Here is an 18,895-nt window from a genome sequence, read left to right on the forward strand (position 1 = left end):
TACCACAAATAACTGCAAAGGTTGTTCAGCAGGTAAAGAAGCTGAACTTTTTTTGATTTTCACAGAAACTTTAGCTTCTTCTTCTGACTGTTTTCCTTCTGCATCTTCAGCATATTTTTTCCTTTTAACTTGGCGATTCGATCTTCTCTTCTGGAATTAACCATAAAAGGGACGATTTTATGGTTTATTTTAAAAGATTAATTTAATATTTTCAAAAGGTTGACATAGGCACACACTAATTTTTGGAGATTTCTTTCCCGTTTTTTTGTTCTGATAACAAAAGGAAGAGTATTATTTGCCCACTGCCAAAAAAGGATAAAAGGATTGTAACCTCAGGCTGTTTCCTGAATTTTCAGGAAACAATCTCTTTCAATCAGCCATTTTACTACTAAGGCAATATGTGTTTCTAGTTTTTAAGATCTTCTATGTAGTTTTGAAGATATACTACAAAGTGCATTATTTTCTAAATAATTAGCCTGATAGTATAGACCTAAGAATAGATGGGACTTAAGTTTTAATTGAAATAAAGGCAATATGAAGTTTTTTGTACTTAAAAAAAACAAAGTAAAAATATGGAGAATAAATGATTAAGTTTTAAAGTCATCAAACATTTAAATAAAGCAGGAAAAAGAATTAGTTAAAGCTTAATTACTTCTAATTTTTCTTTTAAAAGAAGGGAATATTGTGGTAAAGATATGGATAAAGTCTTTGTTATAAATACTATGCAATAGTATAAGTGAAGTGTGATTATATGGTTGGAGTATGATTATAGTTTTTAAAATCTAAATTTTTCTTGAAAGTAAAATATCACATAAGAACTAATTGCATTTAAAATCACCAAAACTTTGACTCAGATTTAGAAGTTATGTATTTCACTATAAACTCAAAAATTAAAACAAGTTTTTATAGAGGTAAATTATTGTATCTATTTTAAATTTAAAAGTTTACATGTATTTAAAACTCAAAAATGTATATTGTAAACTAAAAAATAAACTAGCCATCATAAGCTACTTATTAGGCACAGAAACTCATACTTTTTATGGACTCTTGCATTCTACAAATAACCACAAGGGTTGTTCATCAGATTAAGTAAGCTAAAATAATTTTGTTCTTCATAGAAACTTTAGGTGCTTCTCCTTCATTGTTTCCCTTCTGCATCCTCAGCAAAATTTTTTTCTTTTAGCTTAACTCTGAAGATCATCTTACTTACTTAAACTTTATCAGTGTATATATGTAATATGTTATTAATTTGAAGAATTCACAACAATTTCCAACTTAGAACTGAAATGTATGTATGTACTATCTATAAAGAGTTGCTAGCATAAATTAATAGTAAAAACAACACTGGAAAGAGGATAATTCAGAAATAAAACTATTTGAAAATCTTTAAAAATCATTCATTGCTAATGATTACCAAACTCACTATGAATTATTTACATCTACTTATTCAAACAGATATAGCCTGACATCTCTCCATGTGGCAACACTTTGTCCATTAGTTCAGTTATTTTTTCTAGCCCTAGTCTTATAAAATACCAGGATATTGCCAATTAACTCCTAGGACATTGGGAAATCATTGTGAATTATATAGAGACCATAGAGTACTTTTAGAAAGAAAATTAGTGTCATAAAATCGTGCTACAATTCAAAAAGGATAAGAATCATTAATGACCCTGAAATCATTATGACCTTGAAATTATTAAGATAACATTTCTTTAAACATTTTATGATTTAGATTTCTCACTAATTTATATCAGCTATGTCTCCCTATATTTTTTGTTCCAAATTTACAAAGATTTTGCCATAGTAGCAAAGAGATCTTAAATTTAGCCAACAGCCTACAAAATCAAGAAAAAAAATTTTATTTTTGATTTTTGGAGGGGGGAAGGTAGGGGCAATTGGGGTTAAGTGACTTGCCTAAAGTCACACATATAGTAAGTTTTAAGTGTCTGAGGTTGGATTTGAACTCAGGTTCTTCTGACTCCAGAACCAGTGCTCTATTTACTGTGCCACCTAGTCACTCCCAAGAAAATTTTTAAATGAGATATTTCTTCCATTAAGTAAAAAAGGTCCTCTATGTAGAAAGAATCTACATGTGTATGTGTACTCAATTTAAAATGCAGTTTGAACTTTATTTATAACAATATTGGAAGACAAAGATTAAAACCTGTATAATAGGCTAACCATGTATAAAATCAATAAGCTTTTTTCTTTAAAAACAGTAGCTGTTTTGAAGAATGCAACCCAATCAGTGTTATATACATGAATCTGTAATTACATATATACATATATACATATATATATATAGGCATCTTAGCTTAAAGAAATTTTAATGCATGCATCTTCAGGAAAAAGAAAAAGTAGAAAAAACTTTTGGATTTCCTAATTTCTAGTATGGAAATAATATAAGTAATTTTTAAAAGTCTTTAAAAATTCAATTCCCTAAAGCTAGTTAGAAGAAAGAAAAAACAAATTGGTAACTGGGTTTAGAAAATTCCTAAATATACACTGGTGACACTGAATTTCAAGGTTTATATAGGGAAGATATGAATGACTAGGGTAATTTAACAGTCTTGGACAATGTAAATCTAATAAAGAATTTTGCTCAACTCCATTCTGTTGGGTATTGAGGTAGAACAGAACCTTTAGGAACCCACATTTTATTGATATTCAATGGGTCACTGTTACAAGGAATGGAGGGATTTTCATGTACGATAATGGTTCTTGGGAGTATTGATCATCCTATCAATCAACAGACATTTATTAAGTGCCAGGCACCAGTGCTAGGTATAGGGAAACAAAGACAAAAATGAAACCATCTATGCTCACCAAGGAATTGACATACCACTCAAAAGAAAATAACATGTACAAAGATAAGTAAACACAAAGCTGATGCAAGGTAAATTCAAATTACAAAGTAATTCATTTATGGGTGGGGAGGAATACTAATAGCTGGGAGGATCAGGACAGGCCTCATGAAGGAGGTGGCATTTGAGCTGAGCTCTGAAAGAAGCTAGGGATCTTTTAGGAGAGGATGAGAAGGGAGAGTATATTCCAGGCAAGAATGATCATATATATAATGGCAGAGATGGAAAGCTCAATGTGTACACGTGAAACAGCAAGTAGCCAATATGGCTAGAATGTAGGCTTTGAAGGGAAGTAAAAAATAATAAGCCTGGAAAGTAGGTTACCAAAGACAGGCTGCAATGGGCTTTAAAGGTCAAAGGTTTGTATTTTATCCTATGGACAAGAGGGAGTCACACTACTGTGGAGACTGGAGTTTTCAGATCAGGTAAAAGACAGCAATTCATCCATATACCGTGTTTCCCCGATAATAAGACACTGTCTTATCATTTTTTTTTTTTTGGAAAGAAAAACACCAGAGGGCTTATTTTCAGGGGAGGGCTTATGTTGTCCTGCCTCAGCTCTCCTCCGCGGTACTGCTCTCAATGGCACCAACAAGCAAATCACTGGGGAAGAACAGGATGACGCGCTCACTGCTGCAGCTCTGATTGGATGCAGCTCAGAGCGCGGCGTGCATTTCACAGGGGTGTGGGGGGCACGGTGCATACAGAGGGTACCGTAATGTAGCATGTAGCGCAGGGGATCACCTTCACTACAGTAGCAATCTCAATAGGGCTTATTTTCGAGGAATCTTACACAGTAAGGGGAGGGCTTATTTTCGGGATAGGTCTTATTATCGGGGAAACACGGTATCATCAAATACTCTGTGCCTCTTCTTTGGTTAATCTTTGCTCTATTTGTTGTCATAAAGAATTCTGTATCGTTGTCTTCCTAAGCCTCTGCCACTGTGGTATCTGGGTACACTATCATCCTCTGTGCAATGTCTTCTTTTCACTCAGATAATTGTATTTATAAAAAACATATTTATCTGCAAGGTAATATGTGTTCAATGGTGACTAGAGATTGATCAAGTAAATGAGCAAAAAAAAAACAAGAGGAAATGATCCACGAGGTCGTTGGGCAGAAGGCCAGAAATCCATCTCCGCATGGCCAGAAGTAGACAATAAATGAGAGAAATGAACAGAGTAGACTATAAGATACAGATCTCTCCCCAAGCATACAAAAAGCCAGAAGGCTATCCCAAAGGGTGAGATGGACGGAGAAAATTTCATTCACCATTGTACTTTAAGAATAGTAAAATTATTTGGGAGTCAGTTAGGTGGCACTTATCTTCCTTAGTTCAAATATGGCCTCAGACACTTAATGTGTGACCTTGGGCAAGTCACCTAAGCCTGTTTGCCTCAGTTTCCTCATCTGTAAAATGAGTTGGAGAAGGAAATGGCAAACCAGTCCAATATCTTTGCTGAGAAAACCCTAAATGGGGGCACAAAGGATCAGAATGACTAAAACTACAATAAAATTGTTTACAGGTCATGAAAGTTGATTGAAAGAATAATACTATTGGACAGGTTTTTAAAAGAAAAAAGTAAAATTTCCCTCAACAGTACCTGAGGGGAATTACTAGTAACAATGACAGGGTCTCAGGGAGGCCAGGTGGAACAGTGAGTAAGAGCGCTGGCCCCAGTCGGGAGACCTGGGATCGAATCCGGACTCAGATACTTAGCACCACACCCAGAAATAACTGGCCTTGTAACTTTGAGCAAGTTACTTAACCCCAATTGCTTAAAAACAAACAAACAAACAAAACAAAACAAAAAAAAACAATGACAGGGTCTTTAACTTTTAGTTCTAGAAACTGTGGGGAGCAGGGAAAATTAGGTGGTGACATTTTTTTTCTGTTCTGCCATGACCAAATTACTACTATTTATGCTCAAAATGAAGAGAAAGAGGCTCTAAGTCTAGCACTCTAAGTACTTTGCTACCTAACTTGCTAAATAATGTCTAGTCCATCCTTTAAAAAACTTCACTATTGTCATTTCCTTAAGCTATACTCCTTGTCTTTATATCTCTTTTCTCTTTCTCAGCCAAACTCTGAAAAACAAAAAAAACAAACAAAAAAGCCCCTTTCTACACTAAAAATCCAAACTCATCACTCAATTACAACTACTTGCTCAAAAGTTACTAAATGATTTACCTGTAAATTCTGATGATCTATTCTAAATTTTTACCTTTTTTGTCCTCTCTGTAGTCGTAACTGCTATTGCTGACTAACCTCAGCGTTATCCTCAACTTCTCATTCTCCCTCACACCACATACACAATCAGTTGTCAGATATAGGTGGCACAATAGATAGAGTGCTAGGTCTGGAATCAGAAAGACGTAAGTTCAAATCCAGTTTCAGACACTTACTAGCTACGTGACCTTGGGCAAATCACTTAACCTGTTTGCTTCAGTTTCCTTAAATGTCAAATGGAGATAATAATACCTACTTCTCAGAGTTGTGAGGATCACTTAGCACAGTACCTGGCACATAGTAGGTGTTATATAAATGTTAGCTAGCATCATTATCATCATCATCAACTTTATATTTCTCAGTCTACAAAATCTCCCAAATTCTTCCCTTCTAACTACTTACACAGTCACCTTCTTACTGGTTTAGGCCCTCTTTACCTCTAGCCTAGACTACTGGAATGGCCTCCTAACTAGTCTCACCAAGGCAAGTCTCTACTCACTTCCACCCATCATATAGAGAGATGCCAAAGTGATTTTTGTTAAGCATAGGTCTGACCATTTTACTCTTCTGCTTCAGTGACTTCCTATTGTCCCTAAGATAAAATAAAAACTTCTCTGTTTGCCTTTTAAAGCTCCTTGTGACTTGGTCCAATTCATGTTTCTAGATATTACTACATTTCTTGCCCTCTAAGTTCTAGCCAAACTGGGCTCCTTGCAATTACTCAGCCATGGCACTCCATCTCCCATCTCAGTGTCTTTGTACAGGCCATTACTCATTCCCAGAATGCTCTGCTTCCTTACTTCAGCTCAAGCACCAATAGCCAATAATAGAAATAATTAACGAGGGGCGGCCAGGTAGCACAGCGAGTAAGAGCACCGGCTCCAGTGTTGAGAAGACCTGGAGATCGAATCCCGGGCTCAGACACTTAGCACCCACCCAGAAACACCTGGCCGTGTAACCTTAAGCAAGTTACTTAACCCCAATTGCTTAGGGGTGGCCAGGTGGCTCAGCTAGTAAGAGCACCGGTTCCAGTGTCGGGATGACCTGGATCAAATCCAGGCTCGGATACTCAGCACAACACCCAGAAATAATAACTGGTCGTGTAACCTTGAGCAAGTTACTTAACCCCGATTGCTTAAAAAAAAAAAAAGAAATAATTAACGTTAATATAGCATTTTCATGCAAAGTGCTTTATATACTTTATCTTATATGATCCACACAACAACCCTGTGAGTAGGTGCCATTATTATACCCATTTATAGATATCAAATTGAAGCCTGGTATAATTAAGAGACTTGCTCTGGGTTATATAGCTGTTAAATGTCAGGAATGAGATTCGGAGCCACTTCTTTTGTACATGTTGTCTTCCCTGACAGAGAATAGTCTTCCATGAGCACAGGGATTTTCATTTTTATCTTGGCATTCCTGGCAACTAGTAAAGTTCTTGGCACATATTAGAAACTTAATAAATGCTTGCTAGTTGACTGATTTCATTGGTGTATTTACTCCTCTCCACCAGAGGGAGATCATAGTAATTCCATAAAACTATATCATTCTACCCAATTCTTAGCCATGTGTTCCTGTAAATCCTCCAAAGATTATCTACCCAGTGTCTTAGAGACAATCTTCCGTTTTTCTTAATATTTTGTGTATACATCTATAGCAGACTGTCCACTGTTACTGCTTCATTCTTTTATGATCATATATGAATTTACTGCTATCTTTTTATACCACTTCTGGTACACAAGTCATCACTGATAATATGATGATGCCTACTTTATATTTAAGTGGCTCTCCATTACCATTTGGGTAATCCACAACCTTAATTCTTCTTATACTAAGTGGTTTTACACTACACAGTTTACAATCCTCAATCATCTTCCTCTGGACTGTTAAGCATGAGTTTGTACTCAAATGACAAGGAGATCAAATGATTACTGGAAAAGACAATTTCTAGGGTATTTTGGCTCCTTCACTGTAGAATATTGCATCAATTAAACCAATAAGAAATGATGATATTAAGAATTTATTTCTTTCTATTTCCTAGCATTAACAGTCTGTTTAAATATGTAAAAACTGTTATAATCACAAGCAGTGTTTTTCCTTTTCTTTATTTTCTAATTCTGTACTACTTTTGACCAATGTTTTAACTAGCTGATGCTCTGAGTATACACAGAAAAACATATTCTCTAATGACTGCCATGTGTGTAACCAATGGATGGATTCCTCTTAAATTCAAAGTTAATTTCAATTTTCTTGTGTGTATTATTTGGTACTTGACATACACAGGCAATGTAAAATTTTTTTGGAAGAAATATTCATAAAGTATAGGCATGAGAAATTTTTTAGCCATTGTAATTAATTAAAAAGATATTTTCAACTTTCCCATTCAATAGGTGGGAAAAGGAGATACAATAAATTATCATACTGAATGGGATTCTATCTGCTACATACCTAAGTAATAAAATATGACCTACCAACCCCAACATCCTGTCCCTCTTGTTTTATTTCATATATACATATGTTACATATTGATCCTTTTCATAAAAGGACTTAAAATTTAGTGAACAGGAATCTTTTTCCAGGAACAAAAGTAATTTTCTATGAATTTCCCATTCTTCCCTGTGAAAAAGTTATGTACTTCTAAGAAGAATTCAAGATTATCTACTATCTTCTGTAGATAGTAAACTCATAGCTATACAGATCTAAGGCACTCTTCCTAAGCTTTATATAAAGCTTCTCAAAGGCAAGAACTGTTTCATTTTTTTTCTGTATCCCCAGTACCTAGCATTGTGCTTAGTACACAATAGGCATTTAATAAATGCTGACTGACAGATTCACTTATAAAAATGTAAATGTCATTATCTAACATGTGAATATGTCATTATGTAATGTTTTTCCTCCAATAGTAAGTACATGATCTTATCATAAAATTCAGTTCTTTCAACATATATCAAGGCATGATGATTTTTAAAAATAATCATACTTCTTAGACTCTAAAAGCTAAATAAAACATATATGAATTGTTGGCTTTTTATGTCATCAAGTTAATGTCATACTATACTATATTTCATTCTACTATGCAGCTATAAATTAAGCAAAGCATTAATAATGTTATTTATTCTCACAAAAGTACTTTGTAAGCAATATTTTTTTTTACTAAATAGTTTTTTTCAGGTATTATAGTGTTTTTACTACTTTCTGAATGTGTAAAGTGGTGACCTCATATTATCAGACCATAAATATGTCTAAAGTATATAGTGTTCTTAGCACTTTCTGAATGTGTAAAGTGGTGACCTCATATTATTAGACCATAAATATACCTTGTCTAACTCATTTTCATTTTATCCTAATGATCTTCAGAATACTATTTTAACCTGATAAATCTTTCCTTCCTTACTTTCTGTTGTCAAGACTTAGGGGCATCATCAAAGCAAACTAATATTGGTTGGAGATAACCTTCAATTCAGGCATTTTGCATTAGTGGCCAGAAGCATTATGGTTAATTAAGAACAACACTTCATTCCTATGACATATTACCTGCTTCCTATAATATTTCCAATAGGGTCTGCAGAAGGCAAAGCAGAAACCCTCCAAACAAGGCAAGCCTGGAAGGACAACACCATCAACTTCAGGCCACTAGGTATAGTCAGACTGAGAAAATATCAAATATTAAAAGTCTAAGGTAACAAAAATAAATTTCACTTACATACCTTTGAGATTTCTTAAATTACGTCTGACTCCAAATTAAAGATAAATTAAGTTACAATCCTTTAAAACTTAAGTGCTTTTGTCATTGAAAGGACTTTCAAGGATGGTATGCTTGGTTTAGTAATTAATTACAAGGCAGTCCTTCCCAACAACATTTATCTTTTATGCTAAAATTAAAGTACAGACATACTATAGTGAGAAGCACAAAGAAAAAGCACATGTCGTAGACTAAGCTTTCTACACTACCATTTCATTATTGGTAATTGCATAATGGAAAGATGGCCAGTATTATTTTAATAAAAAAAAATTAACCAGAAATTCTTTATGCTGAACAAGTAAAATACTAGGTTACTTAGGTCAAGTACAATATTATATATGAAGAAAATAATCTAGGCCATATAGTATTAGGAGCTTATGTCACTGCCCTTACCTCAACTCTTGCAGCAGCCCAGGAGCCTTGAGCCACTACTCTCCATTGGATAAGAAGCTGCATAAGGAAGAAGAAAGGCCATTCAGGGGCTTCCTGGCCCCTTCATAAAACAAGTGTCACTAACCCTACTGCCAATAGCAGTACTTTAGTTACTAGAGTGTGGAGGGTGAGAAGACTGATGATGATCATATTATTTATTTTTTCTAAGCTCACAAAGCTATTGAGATTGCCTCAAGAAAAAAAAAAGAGGAACTAAGCATAATATTAATAAGCTAGGGCATTTTAACAGAATCACTGTTTTACTTGGCAATGCAAACTACATGAACTCATATAGGCTTTACAAAAATTCTATGTTTCACTTTGATCCATATCTTATATTTTACTTTTAAAAAATTAAAACTGCATACATCCTATTACTAAAAAACATTACAGAGGTACAAAACATAATTATCAATACTATACTGCTGTTGTAAAACATTATCAAGGATGTCTATCAAATGAAATGTATTTTTATGAGCAAAATGGGTATATGTTTTCCTTGGGTAAAATAATAATCAAATGCTCCTGAGTATCTGTCTTTCTTTAAAAACAAAACAAAACAAAACAAAACTTTTAAATACTCACTTGAGAATCTTCATCTCTGAATGGACGCTGTGGAATCTGCTCAGCATCAGACATTTCATCTGAAGACACATTCTTTCTTTTTTGCTTCTTACCCAATGTAATAATGAGCTTCCTGTTTCAAGATTTTTTAAAAACAAAGTTAAAAGAGTATAACCTTCGTCATGATTTCAGATGAATCAAGTTCACATAAAAAATTTTCTTACAGATTGCTGGTATTCGGTAGAATTTAAACTTATTGAGGGCAGAGAACTGTTTGCAATTTTTGTCTCTCTCCCTAGGCTGTAGCACAATGTCTGCACATAATGATGTTTAATAAATGTTTATTAAACTGAATGGAATATCATTCAAGAATAGTCCAACCACATGACATTTATCTGTCTGAAATTCATAATGAATATTTAAGTAGACACATGTGATTCAAATGAAGAGGTAAAATTTTATCCAGGCCACAAAAACACATGCACTACATAAGTCTCAAATGATTAAATCCTGCTAATTGTTGCTCTTTTTCATTTTGGAATCACAAAAGACTAGGGATTTCTTACTGGTATGTATAAATTACAAAGGCTATGGTTTAAGGATCCCCGTATCACACTAATCACCACAAAGTATAAAAATTATAAAGCAATGAAACTCAATTTTATATATTCTTAATGCAAGTAAGGTGACAGACTGAAATCTCCCAAAACTATTTCCTACAACATACAGGACAGCAAATGGATCTGGTCAACAAAGAAACCAATAAGAATTTATTAAGAGCCTCCTTTGTGCTGGACACTATACTGGGTGCTTGAGATACAAAAACAAAATGAACTGTACCTGCCCTCAAGGAATTTATATTTTATCAGGTAAAATACTATGTATACATACAAGTTTGTTCAAAATGTATACAAAATAAATACGAGATCCTTTCTGAGAGGAGGACACAGTATACTAGGAGATGAGCAAAAGTCTTACACAAGAGGTGGCATTTCAGATAAGCTTTGACTCTAGAGAGTCAAAGAGGCAAAAATATGTTTACCAGGCACTGGGGACAACCTGTACAAAGGCACAGAGAGGAGTTGGAATGTTAAATCTGAGGAATAAAGAAGAACTGTTTGGCTAGATTGTAGACTGTGAAGGAGAATAATGTGTAAAAAGCCTGGAAAGGTAGGTCAGAGTGTACTGTCAAGGATTTAAAATGTCAAAAATAGTATAGATTTGATCCTAGAGGCTAGAGGAATTTACTGAACAAGAAGGAGAGTGACATGGTCAGATTCATATTTTATTAACACATTTCTGACAGTTATACAGAGAATGGAATGGGAAAGAGAGAAATTTGAGGCAAGGAAACCAATTAGGAATTTAATTCAATAATGAAGGGAGGAGACTGATAAGTGCCCAAACTACGCTGGGATCTATTGTGGATGTAGAATTAGCAAGATGCATAACCAATTTGATACGGGAGAATGAACAGTCAAAGTGTAATCTGGGTAACTATAAGTATGGTGTTACCCTCAATAGAAACATGAAAATCAAAAAGAAGGGTGAGTCTGCAGGGAGAAAGATGCTGAATTCTGTTTTGGATATGTTGAGCTTGATAACTGCAGGATATCCAGCTTGTGACAGGTCCGTTCTCTCAGAAAGTAGGGCACAAACAGACTGAAACAGCTAAAGTGAGTGATGACTCCTTAAGTAACATCAAAGAAATTCTATAAACCCCTTGTGTGCATCCTTATTTAGCTTACTCATGAATGGTGGATTATTCAAAAGGTACCTGAAATCAGTTACTTAATATTGGGGTATTAAAAAGACCAACTCACTTGGCCCTAAAAGATATCAGTCATAACCACTGCCACCATTCAGAAACATTTACAGTTCTGGAAAAGTCTGGTTTGCTCAAACTGCAAACGTGTACTTCTTTGCCTTTCAGACATCAGAACCAACAGCTAAAATTATATCTGTGTGTGTGTGTGTGTGTGTGTGTGTGTGTGTGTGTGTGTACACATATACCACCAATGATTTCCATTCAATGATTTGCATAGTACTAAATGCTGTGGTTAGATTTTAGGGAATGTGGGGCTCTATTCTTTTAGGTACTGAACCCGACTAACTGAAATGCAATTAAAATTCTAGAGCAAAAAAAGTAAAAAGTTTTTGACTAAACAGCAGGTGATGTCCACAATACAGCTAGGCAATGTAATGGAGAGAGTGCTGGATTTACAAATTCATGAAAACCTGAGTTGAAGTACTACCTCAGACATTTATTGGCTGTGTGTATGACAAGCACCTGTGTGCTTATGTAAGCAAATCACTTAACCTGAAGGCTTCAGTTTCCTCATCTGTCAAATGGTGATAATACTAGCTTCTATCTCATAGAGCAGTTGTGAAGATCAAACGAGGTAACAGATATAAAGCGTTTTGTAAACCTTAAAACTTATAAAATTAGTTATTATTGTTTTATTCAAATCAAGCTCCATATTAAGAGTTGGTTGAAAAAGCAATTTTAGATTACATGAAAAAAGTAACTAAAAGATCCAAACCCCTTGACTCAAAGGGCCTACTGCAGGCATATACTGCAAGAATATAAAAAAAAAGAAAAGAAGGGTCCCATATAAACTTAAAAGTATTCATTGATGCACTTTTTGCAGTAGCAAAGAATTAGAAATAAAGTAGATGTCCATTGATTGGGAAATTATTAATCAAACTGGTACATAAGTGTAATTTATTACTAGTGCACCATAAAAAACAACCACTATGAATTCAGAAAAGCATGGAAAAACTTAATGACTTGATAGGGAATGAAGAAAGAAAACAAGGGGAAAAATACACATAAGGACTACAACAACGTATATACAAAGTTTTTTTTTTTTTTTAAAGGCATCAAATACTGTATAATTATAATGATGAAGAATGGCTCTAGAGAAAACTTGAAAAGGGCACTTTTCTCCCTTCATTTCAGAAGTGAAGAAGCATGGATATTAAATTTTGCATATATGCCTTTGGACAAGACTGATGTGATGACTGGTTTTGCAAAACTGCTTTTTCCCCCCTTTAAAGAAATCTTTGTTACAAATGCTAGTTCTAAAGCATATGATAGGGGGAAGAAAAGGTTATATTCAGAAATAAATGATACAGGGGAAGCTAGGTGGCACAGTGAATAGAGCACCAGCCCTGGAGTCAGGGGGACCTGAGTTCAAATCCAGTCTCAGACACCTAACACAAAAATCTAGCCGTGTGACCTTAGGCAAGTCACTTAACCCCAATTGCCCTCCAAAAAGCAAATGATACATAAAACCAAATTAAAATAAAAATAATAAATATTTAAGATTTGGTTGGACTCAATACAGACAACATTCTATTTCTTTATTAGTTTTACCACCAACAATTCTAAACCATGCTAATAAAAAATACAACAAGATTACTAACAATGACAACGTGAACATTATGACCCCTTAGCAGAATGCCCAGTGACTGGTCTCACTGACAAAATGGTACTATTAAGCAAGGTGTTAAAGAACCTTCACTAAATTCCCATTCTAATGCCTCATGTATTGCTTGCTTAAGGTTTTGTCAGCAGGGCATAAGGTTGGCAGAAACTACTAAACCAGAAAAGTTTCTAGTACAGGTTTGCTAATGGATTATATGCTGAAGAATAGCCTAAGTAAATCTGGAAAGGCTCATAACCAGAAAGGTAGGCAACAAGTAATTTCTGATAAGAGCAACTTGAAGTGGATTAAAAAAAAAACCTGGACAGATTTATATGAACTGATACAAAGTAAAGTGAGCAGAACCTGGAGAACACTATACAAAGGAAGAACAATAATACATGATGAACAACTGTGAATGACTTTGCTATTCTCAGCAACACAATGATCCAAGACAATTTCAAAGGACTCATTATGAAAAATTGCTGTCCACCTCTAGATAAAGAACTGATAGTCTGAATGCTGACCAAAGAATACTATTTTCTACTTTCTGTATTTTTGTGTGTGGGGGTTTTCTTTCCTTTGGGTCTGTGTCTTCTTTCAACACATGACTAATATGGTAATATGTTTTGCATGACTGAACATGTATATGTATAGCCTATATCAAATTGCTTACTATCTCAGAGAGAGGGGAAGAGAGGGAGAGAGAAAAATTCAAACTCAAAAAATTTTTAAAGTAAATGTTAAAAATTGTCTTTACATGTAACTGGGGGGAAACAAAATATATAATTTACATATATATATATATATATATACACATATACATGTGTATACATGTGTATGTGTTTGCACACAACTCATGAAGACTATCTACCAATAGAAGACTTGCAAGCTACATCAGTAAAGGGAGTACTCACACTGACAAAAACACAAAGCCTTTAAGTACTGAATTTCAGAAGACCCACAAAGTATTATAAATCAACATAAAATCATGTAGTATGGTTATTCAATAATACAAAAACTTTCCTAAAAGCATGGAGATGATGACATGCAATCATCTTAAGTGGAGAGGGTTCATTTAATGGTGAGGTAATGTTTAGTTCTTAAAGTTGATGAGACAGGAAAAACAATGCCACATGCAACACAAATAGTAACTACCACTACATATTAAAATATGATCATCATATATTTATATTTATAAATAACCCAAGTGAACACCACCATATGAAAGCTAAGGTAAAAAGAATCACAGGTCAGAAAATGAAACTCTCAAAGTATACACCAGTAACACTAGTCAGATTATTATTTTTCATGAATCAAGAGTCACTCACTATGGGGAAAGGTCTAATTACAGAGAAGGCTGTAAAGAGCTTTGAATGGCAGGGGATTTCATATCTGATCCTGGAAGTGACAGGGAGCCCCTGGAGTTTATTGAATGGAAAGGATGATGTGGTCAGACCTGTGCTTTGGGAAAATCACTTTCGACAGTCAAGAGGAGGATGGATTGGAGCATCCATATAGACTAAGGCAAACCCAACACGTTTACAGAACATTTCAAGCTACTGAACTTTTTCACAGTACAGCATTTTAAATTGTAAAAGGCACCATAGTTTACTAGAGGGTTGGGCCTGGGGTCAAGAAGACCTGGGTTTGAATTGTTCCTTAGGCACTTACTAGCTACTTTACACCTTGGGTAAGTCACTTAACCTCACCTCAATTTTCTTATGTGTATGAATGGGGACAGTAACATCTAAGTGACAGAACTGCTGGTTGGATTAAATGACATAACATATGTAAAGCAATTTGTAAACTTTAAACTACTATGAAATATTGACTGTTGGGGTGGCTAGGTGGCACAGTGAATAGAGAACCAGCCCTGGAGTCAGGAGGACCTGAGTTCAAATCTGGCCTCAGACACTTAACACAAAAACTAGTCATGTGACCTTGGGCAAGTCACTTAACCCCAACTGCCCAATCAAAAAAATAATATTGACTGTTTTATTACCTGACTCCCTGTCTATTCGCCACAGATGTTATGAGAATATATGTTAGGAATGACTTTTCTAAACCTTCTCTCAAACTTCCTAAATCATTCTCTCTGCCTCACACCCTCTTAGCAGATGACCTTGACTCAAAGTTTTATTAAGAAAATAAAAACAGAAAAGTCTATCACACGGGCTGGGAGCAGAGCACAGTCCAACATGGGCTGGCTGGCACGGACGGGGCTGGAGCAGGCCTCAGGGGACTGAATCACGGGCAGCTGTGGTACTTTCCACACTTTTTTTGGCTGGAATGCCACAAATGGCAAAGAAAATGTAGAAGGTCAATGGGAAAACTCTGTCAGACTTGGGTGAGAGAGAAGCACAGCTTGGCTTCAACCCCAGGGCATCTGAGGTGATGGCTGCGGCTGTGGCAGCAGCAACAGCAGTGGCTGCTTCCAGAACTTCAGGCCCACAGTTAGTGTTGCAGGGATCTCTTTGTTGGCACTGAGGCAGGATTCTCTTGCTTTGCCCTGCTTGGATCTGGGTCACAGCCTTGGAGGAGAGGGGGCGGTCCTGGGGTGAGGAGGAGTGCTGGCATGGCAGAGTATGTGGCTGCAGTGGAAAGGGAATCCTCCTCACAGTTCCAAGGCAGAAAAGAGTGCTTGTCTCATTCACAGACCAGAGAACAGGACAGGTAAGTAGTAAACATCTTTCCTCTGATCACAGAAAATCTGAAAATGAACCTCTCAAAGTATACACAAGTAACACTAGCCAGATTATTATTTTCATGAGGAAGGAGTCACTATGAAACCCAAAAGGTCTAATTGCAGACAAGGCTGTAAAGTGCTTTGAATGGCAAAGAATTTCATATTTGATCCTAGAAGCGATAGGGAGCCCCTGGAGTTCACTGAATGGGAGGGATGATGTGGTCAGACCTGTGCATCAGGAAAATCACTTTCAATAGCCAAGAGGAGGATGAAAGAACTGAAAATGTACAGGCCCCTAGAAGTATCTCTGAAAACAGCACAAAACCCCTTAAGTTTGGGATAGGACTCCCTACAAACTGGAAGCAAAGTCTTGCCTTAACAAAGAGTTAGAAAGTCAAGCATTTAGCTGGGAAAATGAGCAAAAGTGGGAAAAAGTCAGACTACAGAATCTTACTTTGGTGACAAAGAAGATCAAAACGTACAACCAGAAGAAAAAAACAAAGTCAAAGTTCCTACATCAAAAGTCTCCAAGAAAAATATAAATTGGTCACATGTCATGGAAGAGCTCAAAAAGGGTTTTGAAAATCAAGTAAGAAAATTAAAGGAAAGAAAGGGAAGAAAAACGAGGGTGATGCAAGAAAATCATGAAAAATGAGTCAACAACTTGCTAAAGGACACCAAAAAAAAAAAAAAAAACTGAAGAAAAATAACACCTTAAAAAATAGACTAACCCAAATGGCAAAAGGTCCAAAAAGCTAATGAGGAGATGCCTTAAAAAACAGAATTGGCCAAATGGAAAAAGAGGTCTAAAAGCTCACTGAAGAAAATAATTCCTTTTTCTTTTTGGAAGGGGGAAGGCAGGGCAATTAGGGTTAAATGACTTGCCCAAAGTCACACAGCTAGTAAGTGTTAAGTGTCTGAGGCCAAATTTGAACTGAGGTCTTCCTGACTCCCAGGCCGGTGCTCTATTCACTGTGCCACCTAGCCACCCCAAAAATAATTCCTTAAAAATTAGAATGGAGGGGCAGCTAGGTGGCACAGTGCGTAGAGCGCTGGCCCCACAGTCAGGAGGACCTGAATTTGGATCCAGCCTCAGACACTTAACACACACACAAAACTAGCCGTGTTACCCTAGACAAGTTACTTGACCCCAATTGCCCTCCAAAAACAAAAAAAAATTTAGAATGGAAAAATAGAAGCTAATGAGTTTGTGAGAAATCAAGAAATTATAAAATGGAACCAAATGAATGAAAAAAAAAATAGAAGACAATGTGAAATATCTCACTGGAAAAGCCAATGACCTGAAAAATGATCCAGGAGAGAGAATTTAAAAATTACTGGACTACCTGAAAGCCATGATCAAAAAAAGAACATAGACATCATCTTTCAAGAAATTATCAAGGAAAACTGCCCTGATATTCTAAAGCCAGAGGGAAAAATAGAAATAGAAAGACTCTATTGATCTCCTCTTGAAAGAGATCCCAAAAAGAAAACTCCTAAGAATATTATAGTCAAATTGCAGAGTTCCCAGATCAAATAGAAAATATTGCAAGCAGCCAGAAAGATACAATTCAAGTATTATGGAAACACAATCAAGATAACATCAGATCCAGAATCTTCTATATTAAGGGATCGAAGGGCTTGGAATATGATATTCTGGAGGTCAAAGGAGCTAGGATTAAAACCAAGCTACCCAGCAAAACCGAGTATAATACTTCAGGAGAAAAATAGACATTCAATGAAATAGAGGGCTTTCAAGAATTCTTGATGAAAAGACCAGAGCTGAACAGAAAATTTGACTTTCAAATACAAGAATAAAGAGAAGCATGTAATGGTAGAGAGGAAAAAGAAATCATAAGGGACTTATTAAAGTTGAATTGTTTACATTTCTACATGGAAACATTATTTCTAACTCATGGGATCTTTCTCAGTACTAGGGCAGGTGGAGGGAAAACATATATAGACAGAGGGCACAGGGTGAACTGAATATGGATGATATCTAAAAAATAAAATTAAGGGGTGAGAGAAGAATATATTGGGAGAAGGAGAAAGGGAGAGATAGAATGGAGTAAATTATGTCACATAAAAGAGGCAATAAAATGTTTTTACAATGGAAGGGAAGGAAGGGGAGGTGAGAGGGAATGAGTCTCATCAGATTTGGCTTAAGGAGGGAATAACATACACACTCAATTGGGTATCTGTAATAGTAAGGGAATTTGAAGAACTTCTCTGCCCCTTAATGGGCCTCACTTGGAGCCCAATGAGAGAGAGAGAAAGAGAGAGAGAGAGAGAGAGAGAGAGAGAGAGTGTGTGTATAACCCAGATGTTGGTGCTTCTCTCTGGTAACTATGTATGTAAGTAATGGTCAGACAGCTAGAAACCCTGTCTGTTGGTCTGCTGAATTGTGTTATTTTCTCTGTACTTTTTGTCTGTTTGTAATTTCTATTTGTATTTTCTGAAGTTTGGGGTGCTGACTTTTTGTCCTCAATTAAGGGAATGATATACATGTTTGATTAAAGTAAGATTGTTAACCCCTTCTGAGTTGCTTTCCTTTAGAAAGGCAGATCGAAGAACATGTGCTAGCAGCCATCCTGGGTATGCTAGGGTGTTTGCTGTTACAGTATCATACCCTATAGGAAAGTAGGGGGGAAGTGGATAAGAGGAGATGATAGAAGGGAGGGCAGATTGGGGGAGGGGGTAGTCAGAAGCAAACACTTTTGAAAAGGGACAGGGTCAAAGGAGAGAATAAATAGAATAAATAGGGGGAGGGATAGGATGGAGGGAAATACAGTCTTTCGCAACATGACTATTATGGAAGTGTTTTGTATAACTATATATGTATAACCTATATTGAACTGCTGGCCTTCTCAATGAGGGTGGGTCGGGAGAGAAGGGAGAAAATTTAAAACTCAAAGTTTTAAAAACAAATGTAGAAA

The 18,895-nt window shown here is 35.7% G+C and overlaps 1 protein-coding gene across 17 annotated transcripts in view; it reads right to left on the bottom strand.

Moving 5' to 3' along the window:
* CHD9 (chromodomain helicase DNA binding protein 9) overlaps nucleotides 1-18,895 on the bottom strand; it is a 254,078-nt gene that overhangs the window by 105,746 nt on the left and 129,437 nt on the right. For 11 of the 17 annotated variants that reach the window (XM_069082490.1, XM_069082491.1, XM_069082494.1 and 8 more), the window contains 3 exons: nucleotides 9,864-9,975; nucleotides 9,240-9,296; nucleotides 4-150 (listed from right to left, as the gene is read on the bottom strand). In XM_069082490.1, the coding sequence (XP_068938591.1) occupies nucleotides 4-150; nucleotides 9,240-9,296; nucleotides 9,864-9,975 (316 nt within the window). The remainder of the gene's footprint in view (nucleotides 1-3; nucleotides 151-9,239; nucleotides 9,297-9,863; nucleotides 9,976-18,895) is intronic. The other 6 variants (XM_069082498.1, XM_069082499.1, XM_069082497.1 and 3 more) reach the window with 1 other exon arrangement.

The sequence above is a fragment of the Petaurus breviceps genome, unplaced genomic scaffold (genome assembly GCF_028583685.1).
Source record: "Petaurus breviceps papuanus isolate PSGF00001 unplaced genomic scaffold, PetGlider_PUasm1.0 171, whole genome shotgun sequence".
Classification (NCBI taxonomy): domain Eukaryota; kingdom Metazoa; phylum Chordata; class Mammalia; order Diprotodontia; family Petauridae; genus Petaurus; species Petaurus breviceps.